Here is a 10,114-nt window from a genome sequence, read left to right as displayed (position 1 = left end):
GAAGGCGATCGTCTGTCCCATCCATAACTCTACACTAACGAACCATCCAAACCCTGCAGAACTAGCTCGAAAACTGTCGGCCTCGAAAGGCGACTGGAAAACGACCATAACGTTCAGACCGCCAATATACTTAATCACCGCGTTTCCAAAGTTTGCTTCCTTGAGCAGAATGTCAAGCTTCCTAAGATACCATAAATCTTTCATCTTACCAATGATAGCCTTGTTATACAGTTCGGCGTAAGCCTTAGCATACTCCGAAACCGTCACCTCCTTAGTACCGCCCGCGCCTATAGACTTGCCGGATACCATGTCGGCGTACGACGACCCCATGTTACTAGCCGAGCTGCCCCAGCAACCTTCAAGATTATTGAAAAGAAAAGGTCTCTCTTTCTGTTCTTTACCTTTCTGCTCTTTACTTTTCCCCTCAAGATCCTTGTTAACACGCCCCGCGTCATTATCCCTTGCGAACCTGGCAACGTTAATAAACAACCTGTAACTTCCGATCCAGACATTTCTCATCTGTTTCTCTAGCTCTGTCGCATCCTTCACCCCTAAGAAACTTGCAAAGCCGAAACGGTATCCGTTTTTATCTCTTTTCTTCGCAATATAAACCCCCTGAATAGACCCGAATGTACCTAAAGCTTCCTCGACGTCCTTAGAGCTGCACTTCTCTGGTAGCCTTGACACAAAAAACTTCGTAGAAACACCGTTCCGCCGGCCGTCCATGTCTGCCGGGAGAGGAGAGGGCTGACGCTTTATTAGGTGGACCAAATCACCCGACAGGTAAATAATCGAACTATAATTTAATATTTTTGTTTAAGAAGTTTAAGAAAAAATCAAGAAAGATATGTTTCATACTGTATGTTGTATCATTCAGCATATTACAGCTTGGCGATATATTTAAAGATCAGGCTATAAAATAGTTGTATAAGTCTAACCAATTTATTGCAAGACAGAGCAAAAGTAAAATATGATTACACAGTTTAAAAATTATATAGTTTCTAGATAAATCCAATTAAAACAACTATATAATTATTCTTGCCTCAGCAATTTTTTTAATTATTAATAATCAAAATAACTATTGTTTCTAGATGAACTATTTATATAAATTTTTTTAACACCAATAGGGTAGATGTCCATTGGCAAAGGCAAAGCCTTTAAACACATTGAGAGAGTGAGATTTTGGGTTCATGTCCCACAGACGACAGGTTAAAGAAAGTTGCCGTTAAAAAAAGCTATTTTTAACGAAAAATTTGGATCATTGACGGACCACTAGAGTATTATCATGCCACCATCGGAACCACCCGATCATATCCATCTCCACTAGTCAATAATGCATATACATCAATTCAGGAGGAAACACAATAAATCTGGGAAAAAACCCTCTTGTGGAAATGAACGCAAAACCTAATAGTCTCTAAGGGTGTAGGGAGTGGTTAGACACTTTGAATAGGTAAACTCCCAAATCACTCAATCACATAGCGTCATGTCAATTGTTTACCTAATGCTAAAAAACGCTGACAGTGGTTTACCTAATGCGGTTTAGGTAAACTATTTTTTTAAAAGAAAAATATGTGATTGGTTGAGAAGAAATGGACCACACCACATACCCTTTCTCTCCCCCTTTCCCTCTCTTCACCGAGTCGGTGAACCTTCACCGATTTCACCCCCAAATTCGGTAAACTCCTTGGCATTGGTCACCGATCGGTAAACAAGAAGTTTACCGACTCTACTCCGTATGCCCTAAGCCTTATCTTACTCCTAAGATGTCTAAGCTATAATGTCATAGGCTTAAATAGAGACTTTAAAAGATTATTGGATTTTATATTTGAACATTTACTTTTTTAATTAGTTTTGTGGGAAAAAACCTTAAACATTGAAAATGAAATGAACCAACCCTTAAGGACCATCTATGAAATTTTAGAAAACAAAATATATAAAAGAAAACTACCTTCAACAAGTCTTGAACCTACTTTACATGGGTGTGTTGGGTTTTAAAGGGGCAAGGGAATGGCACTCGTTAACAGGTTGAGGGGTATCCTTCAATTTTTTTTGGCAAACTGCATTTTTAGTGCAAAGTTTTATTTCATCTTTTTATGTATCAGCTACTCTAAATAAAAACCTTTTAGGCCGTACAACTCTCAACTTTTCTTTTAGATTCGATACTGCCAGTCGCTCACCCTGCCCTTGTCCTAAGTCGGCCCTAACCGCAACCGCATCCTACCAATGTTTTAAAAACCGGTTCAAACCGGCGGTTGAACCTTCTAATACACCCGTTTAAACCGTCTCTAAGCCCAATTCAGTACGTTATAAAAACCGAATTTACCATCAAAAATATCCTCTTGATACTACAATATCTTAGTAATAAAATTTATCTCTCTATATATATAAATGAGATGTGATGTGGGCTATGTGGCATTTGGTTTTGGCCATTTTTGCTGATGTGGCAAGTTTTTTTGTTGAGTTTAGGAGGGAATTGATAAAAGAATTCTAAATTAACTAATTGCTTCACAAATGGACGCTGGATCCGAATAAAGTCCGGGTCGGATCAGTTTGATTTGGATCCCTTAAATTTTTTGAAAGCTTTCTTCCTCTACACAATTCCATCAGATCTCCTAGGGCTTGAAGCTTATATTTTTTGAAAGCTTTCTTCCTCTACACAATTCCATCAGATATCCTAGGGCTTGAAGGACTATATTCATTTGATGGTGTCTGAACGTGGAATGCTTTTGGTCGGACAACTGAGGTTTTTTTTTTTTTTGTCTATTAAAAACTTTTGATTTAGTTTTTTGTGTTTAGATTTATCAAGATTTGATCAAATTCAAATGTAAATCTACTAAAACAAAGCTAAATATTGTTTCTTTGTGTTATTCGATTATATAGATGTTGATATTTTTTTACAAACTGATTCGATTGATACTAAGTTTGTCATTGTTCTTATTTTTTTTTTTTTGTAGATCCGTAAACATAAGTTGCAGGTATGTTAATCCGATTCGATGCTCTCTTTGTTTCCACCGTTTTTTGTCTATTAAAAACTTTTGATTTAGTTTTTTATGTTTAGATTTATCAAGATTTGATCAAATTCAAAGGTAAATCTACCAAAACAAAGCTAAATATTGTTTCTTTGTGTTATTCGATTATATAGATGTTGATATATTTTTACAAACTGATTCGATTGATACTAAGTTTGTCATTGTTCTTATTTTTTTTTTGTAGATTCGATGCTCTCTTTGTTTCCACCGTTTTCCAGAAACATCACCATGTTGGTCTATCAAGATTTGATTACTGGTAATCTTTTCCTTTCAATATCACATATATTTTGTATTTACGAATTTAGGCTTATTAGCTCTTTGATTGCGAATCTTATCGTTTTTGGTTATTGATTAGGTTTAATTTGGTTGTAATCGTCTAGATCTATGTGTTACATAATCTATTAGGTTATTGTTTGATGTGAAGTTTTTTAGTCTGAAGATTGGTTTTTTGGTTTATTTTTTCATGTGAATCCGTAATCTGTGATAAAAATCGGACTCCGATAATTCCTCAAAGAAAAGAGTTTAGTTAAATTTTATATTTTTTTAAATCTTTTTTAAGTTTGTAATATTTAATTTTATCCTTTCTGTTCAGTAATTTTTTTTTAAATTAGTAATATATGTTCTGAATGATTTATGGTTTGTATTTTCCCATGGTTAACCGTCAATCTTTTGTGAAATTCGTATTCGGAATGTTCGTCTAGCAAAACAGGTTAGTTAAATGTTGTTGGTATTGTTTGTTTTTTGATGTATAGTCTTTCTTATTTCTTATTAAATTTTGTGTCACTATTTTTTTAAATTAGTAGTATTTGTTCTGAATGATTTATTGTTTGTATTTTCCCATGGTGAACCCTCAATCCTTTTTGAAATTCGCACTCGGAATGTTCGTCTACCAAAATAGGTTAGTTAAATGTTGTTGGTATTGTTTGTTTTTTGATATGTATACCCTTTCTTATTTTTTATTTCTTATTAAATTTTCTGTTTAGGCATAATTTTGAAACTTTATGTCATTAACTCATTATCTTTTGAAGTTCATATTGTTAGTTTTGTCAGTTATGAGTTTTTCTTTTTAGGTTTAAAGATACCTTTAATTTCTTTCTAAAGATGTTTTTGTTTCCATAAACACATTACTATTTTTAAGGTTAATTTTTGTATTCTCAATTATAACTCGGTTTCTGTAATTAGACATTGTTTCTATAAATAAGTTACCGTTATATTTTTTTAGAAAATTCCTTATTTCCTTTGCAGTTATGGATTCTATAAACAACGCTTCTTTGTTTTTAATATTAGTGTTGGTTTGAATGCATAATACCATTTTGGTATTACATTCCTTTTAATATTTGTCTTCTTTATTTCCACATCAAAAAGTTGTTTTGGTTATGACATTGATTCCTAGAATCAACCATCCGAACCTCTAAATATATTTGTACGATACCAATAATTCTGTTCTATGTATTTTTAATCTTATAAAGAGTATCTTCACTATTGATTTGTTATTTTTTAAAAATAAATTATTACATGTTAATTAAACTTCATAAAGTAGCAGTTAACATGTCATATACCATTTCTGCACCTATTCCAAACCGATACTGAAATAATGTTAATTGATTTATTTAATCTATTTTTATTTTGAATTAGGTTTTTTAAATTTGTATTATTTTATTTACATAATATATTTTTTGAAAATTTCATCTATGTCAAACCAAAAAGGAAACAGTAATAATTGATTTATATATATAGATTTTGTGATCTTTTCTATCGATTTTTAAACAAAAATATGTTAAACATTATTTGAAATCATGTTGTTATATAATATAAAAGTATGATACTTAAATTGATTTGTTTACTAATTTACATTCATTTTTAGGTAATATGGAATCTAATTTTTGTAGACTAATAATTTTAATGTATCTTTTATGTTTAATTTGATTATAAACTTAATATGTATAATCTTATAGATATACATTTGAAATTGCCGTAATTTTTATCATTTTATATTTTATATATACATTTAAAAACCATTTTTGTTCTGATTTCTGTAGATCGGATCAAAGAAATTAAAGGTATGTTGTTCTTTATGTTATTCGATTGTATATAAAGTTCATTTTATAAATATTCTTTCGATTTCTAATAACTTTTTGTTTGTTTTGATTTCTGTAGATCCGATCAAACTTTATGTTTTTCTTTCTTTGTATTTCTAATAACTTTTTCTTTGTTCTGATTTGTAATAACTTTTTCTTTATTCTGATTTCTGTAGATCTGATTTCGGACTCCGATAACTCGTCAAACAAAAGAGATTAGTTAAGTGTTATAGTTGTTTTTTTTTAAGTTTTTAATATGTAATTTTATCCCTTATGTTCATTAAAAAAAATTTTACTTATTAATATATTTTGATTGATTTATGGTTTGTATTTTCCCATGGTGAACCCTCAATCTTTTTTGAAATTCAGACTCGGATTGTTCGTCTACCAAAACAGGTTAGTTATATGTTGTTGATATTGTTTGTTATTTGATATGTATAGTCTTTATTATTTGTTATTGAATTTCTGTTTATGCATAATTATTTTTAAATAGGTATAAAGATAACTTTAATTTCTTTTTAAACATGTTTCTTTAATTAGACATTGTTTTTATAAATAGGTTACCGTTATATATTTTTTTTTTAAAATTGCTTACTTCCTTTGCAGTTATGGATTCTAAAAACAACGCTCCTTCGTTTTTAAAGTTGATTGATGAAGATGATCTTATATTGTTGGTATGTTTCTTTGGTTTTCATTTTTTCAACAGACAATAATTTATTTAAGCTTTTATTTTTTTTGTTTCGATTCATATGAAATACCTTATGAAAACAAGAGCCGAGAAGTCTGGTGATGGTTACAGGTATGGTTTTACCAAGTGGTCATCTTTCTTGAAATGAAATCACATCCGGTTCGGCGCCACTTATTAGTTGATTTTATCGTTTCTGTTCGTTTTTTTTTTTCAAAAATTAATAATATATGTTCTGAATGATTTATGGTTTTTTCTCATGGTAAACCCTCAATCTTTTGTGACAATCGAACTCGGAGTGTTCGTCAACCAAAACAGGTTAGTTCAATTTTCTTGGTGTTGTTTGTTTATTGATATCTATAGTCTTTGGTTTTAAGTTTTGTCTTTATGCTTTATTTTGAAAGTTTATGTGATTATCTTTTGAAGTTCATATGGTTTGTTTTATCAATTGTATTTTTTTTCTATTTAGTTAGTTGTTAATTCTTTAAGGATACCTTTAATTTCCTTTTAAAGTTTTTTTTTTGTTTCTATAAACAAATTACTGTTTTAAGTTTAATTTTATGTATTCGGAATTATTATTCGGTTTCTGTAAATAGATATTGTTTCTATAAATAGATTACCGTTATATTTTTTAAAAACATTGCTTACTTCCTTTGTAGTTATGGATCCTAAAAACAACGCTCCTTCGTTGTTAAAGTTGATTGATACGATCTTATTAGTTGAACTTTATTTAACATTGTTACTAATGTGGACTTTTTATCTGTAGTCGAAACACAAGGAGAAGCCACAGACTACCGAAAGTCATGTTGAAGAAGGTGTTGCTGGGGATAGTGTTGGTGACTTTCAACTTCCAAATTTTGAGTCTATATTTAATGTATGTAACTATGTTTTAATATATGTTAACAAACTTTAACAACCAGTACATTGTTTTATTCTTATATTTTTATATTTATGATGTCATTTTTTAGGATACTGACGACTACAAGTTTGATCGACATAGCTGCTCTAATTGAGATGGAAGATGCTAAGAAGCTGGTAAGTGTATGCGTTCAAATTATTAACAGATCTTATTATATCTATTAGATAAGTACACTATTAAATTGTGCTACTATTTTCTTTTATGTAGTTCAATGATTGTTGGAATACAAAGAATGATACTTTGAAAGAGACTCCGTCTGCTACCTCTCAATGTCATGTAATATTTTTTTATAAGTTTGTTTATATATTATATAGGCGCTATTAGTTACTTCATGTTATATTTATATGTTTCTTATTCACTGTTGTGTAGTTGGACACGAAAGAGAAGTCAAAGGTTGTCTGTGGTGATGAAACTGTTTATCCAAAGGTTTATATGAACTAATAACATAATTTAATATTTTTTTTCAATATGTACATTGTATTTTTTATCATATTATGTGTTTTACTTTATCATATTTTTTTTCTTTTTTTTAGGTCAAAAGCAAGTTTGATATGGATCTCGATAAGTTCTTGATACCAAAGAATAAATTTCGTTTACACGAGTTGTCCAAGAATTCTCATATCGCCTATCGTACGCGTTTAAACGTTTCGAGGAAAAATTTCATCTATCTCAAACCAATAAGGAAACAATACATATATAGATTTTGGGAATATTTATATCGTTTTTTTCAAAAAAAAAAAAAAAAAAAAAAAGGTGTTAAACAGTATTTGAACTTATGTTGTTATATAATATAAAAGTATCATACTTAAATTGATTTGTTTACTAATTTACAATCAATTTTAGCTAATATGGAAACCAAATTTGGTAGACTAATAATTTTGATGAATGTTGTATGTTTTATTTGATTATAATCTTTATATATAGAATCTTAAAAAATTTCAAATTACGGTAATTTTCATTCTTTTATAATATAGATATCGAATTTTTAATAATTGCAAATAATAGTTAATTTTGTAAAGTCAACACTTTTTAGTTGATGTTAATATTTATTTGACGCTTTCAAGATTCAAGAGTATGGATGGCTTAAAGATGTTAATATTTAGACAGTGATGGGAACATTACTAATAAAATTACCAATGTAGTCTACAAAGAGATATTCTGAAATTTATACTTTCAATATTTTAATATTAATTTCCAACTTTTCTTTTTTCTTCATTGATTTTTTTATGGAATTCATCTTTACTATTTACTTCAAGATTTAAGGTTACATTAAATTTTTAGTAAATATGAGTTAGAACTTATATAATAAATGCAAATCACATATAAACAACCACATCTTAATTTGTAAATATATATATTTAAACATCGATAATCAACAAGCATTTATAGTCGATACCACTGTTAGTTATATTCAAAAATATGGTATATGTCATGATAATATACCACTAATTGTTTTCAAGCTTAAACTACCAACGACGAAAATTGAACATGATAAGAGGAGAACATGCATGTCCAAAAAAAGATACATAAAATCAGTAGCACAAAAGACTCATGATTGGTTGTTTCAGATGAACGTTTAAAGAATATAACGTTGTCTAAAATCGAAAACTCTCTTATTCGTAATGGATCCAGCTTGCATAGATTCTCACCAATGCCTATTCCTAACGAAAATCAGTAGCACAAGAGGTTTTGGAAATTATTTCTATTTAAAAATTCTTGGAAAAAATGGTGTTGAAATTAATTTTGCTGATGTAGATGTTGATGAGGTAACTATACATTTGCTTGCTTTTTTATATATAAAATTACTATATTGTTATTCTGATAAATGTTATATGTGATTTTCCGCATGTAGTTGCACCTATTGATGCAGTTGAAGAGCCAGCTATTGATGAACAAGAAGATGGTCGTGTTTATAAGTTTGTTCCTACGGCTTCTAAAGATTTTGTAAGTTTTAATATTATTCTTGGAACTACTTATATTAAAACTTACATTGTTTTATTCACATAAAAGTACATTGTTATTTTTATATTCTTCTTCTTATTAATTTTATTTTAAAAACAATACAGCGGCTGCCTGATAATGTTTCAAGGATGGCTAAACTTGATTCTGATTTAAAACCTATGACCGCCAGACTTCTGCATTTGACTGAGCAAGAGGAGTTTACCAATCGTACCAGACGTGAAAAGAGAGGAGAAGGTTTTCGTTATGCGTTATGCAAATGGTCGAGATTCATGAAACGTGCTCGCATTAATGAGGGTGATACGGTTCACGTTTCTTTTGATGAAACTCATCAAGTCTTGAATGTTGAATTCGTTGTACCTCCAAAAAGGAGTACTGATTAGTTGTTTTACATTTAGGTTTTCGATAATTGGTTTTCATATGATATACATTTACTTTGTTATCGTTAATAGTTTTTAACAATGTTTAATGGTTTTGAATTTTAAGTTATTACATCTTATCATATGTTAGTTTACTATTAGTGTTTCTTTTAATGGATAACACAATTTTCACATTATTCACTGTTCAAACTTTATCGATAATTGTTTCGACTTACAATGCAGTTTTTGTTATGATATCCATTCATATAATCAGCCACAGACCGTTTTATCATTTATTCATACACCCTATTCATCATACAATTTATCATTATTAATATATATGTATATATTTATTTGTTTAGAAAGATAGATTAACAACCCGTGAGTATTCACAGGTTATAACCTAGTTCTATAATATAAGAGTTGATGAAGGATCTTATGAATAGTAGACAAAATTTGAATACTAATTACACTTCTTGCCATATCTTTTAGACTGTGTTACTTTATTCTTTTTTTTTGTGTTCCAGATTTACCAAACTCACTATTATCTTCTTACAACCCTCAACTTACAGTTAAATAGTTACATTATTTTGATCTATTAAATTTGTATTCTTTACATTTTTCTAATTCTAAATCTCAAATCTTAAAGTTACTTTATTTTCTTTATCTAAGTCTAGATAAATTTTATAGGAAATTTTTTATATTTAGGTATAAGGGGAGGCGGGGTGGTCCGTGATGGCCACCCCATCACGCGTGGAATGAAAACGGACACCGTCGCCGCCTTGTTTATAACGCGTGTAAACCGTAACGCGTTGTGTATATCACGCGTTGAAAACGTTGCACATTTTTAGATATATAGGAGAGAGAATGGAAGAAAATGGTGACGAGGATGGTATGGGTGTTCGTGGCCAAATAGAAGGCATGCAGGGGGAGCATGTGGCAGCTTAATTTTAAAATAAAAATTATAAAAATTTGGGAGTGATAGAATTCTATCACTAGTGACCACCTCACTACATTTCTATAACTAGTGATAGAATATTGGTGATGACATGACATGAGTTGATTGGATATTAGGAGTGATA

At 29.9% G+C, this 10,114-nt stretch overlaps 1 protein-coding gene across 9 annotated transcripts; it reads left to right on the top strand.

The window, feature by feature from the left end:
* Positions 1-407: 407 nt before the first annotated feature.
* Positions 408-7,523, top strand: LOC110943341. 9 transcript variants are annotated; one of them, XM_035978075.1, is made up of 12 exons: positions 408-783; positions 2,958-2,978; positions 3,217-3,288; positions 5,072-5,092; positions 5,287-5,329; positions 5,480-5,506; positions 5,717-6,113; positions 6,562-6,669; positions 6,764-6,830; positions 6,922-6,990; positions 7,084-7,140; positions 7,248-7,523. In XM_035978075.1, exons 7-12 carry the CDS (start codon positions 6,055-6,057, stop codon positions 7,506-7,508), a joined length of 621 nt encoding a protein of 206 aa, XP_035833968.1. In that variant the 5' UTR covers positions 408-783; positions 2,958-2,978; positions 3,217-3,288; positions 5,072-5,092; positions 5,287-5,329; positions 5,480-5,506; positions 5,717-6,054; the 3' UTR covers positions 7,509-7,523. The 9 variants fall into 9 exon arrangements, with proteins under 9 accessions (XP_035833968.1, XP_035833971.1, XP_035833952.1 ...); XM_035978078.1 differs by lacking the exon at positions 5,072-5,092 and adding an exon at positions 3,734-3,741; XM_035978059.1 differs by lacking the exon at positions 5,072-5,092 and adding an exon at positions 3,062-3,089.
* The last annotated feature ends 2,591 nt before the right edge of the window (positions 7,524-10,114 follow it).

The sequence above is a fragment of the Helianthus annuus genome, chromosome 1 (assembly GCF_002127325.2).
Source record: "Helianthus annuus cultivar XRQ/B chromosome 1, HanXRQr2.0-SUNRISE, whole genome shotgun sequence".
Classification (NCBI taxonomy): domain Eukaryota; kingdom Viridiplantae; phylum Streptophyta; class Magnoliopsida; order Asterales; family Asteraceae; genus Helianthus; species Helianthus annuus.
Note: the sequence above shows the minus strand (reverse complement) of the source record. Positions and strands in the feature narration are given on the sequence as shown.

Coding starts and splice junctions, on each gene's coding strand:
- LOC110943341 (XM_035978080.1), top strand. CDS start 6,055: ATGGTAAACCCTCAATCTTTTGTGACAATCGAACTCGGAGTGTTCGTC. Junction 6,670..6,763: donor ATTTTGAGTCTATATTTAAT/GTATGTAACTAT, acceptor GTCATTTTTTAG/GATACTGACGACTACAAGTT. Junction 6,831..6,921: donor TGGAAGATGCTAAGAAGCTG/GTAAGTGTATGC, acceptor TCTTTTATGTAG/TTCAATGATTGTTGGAATAC.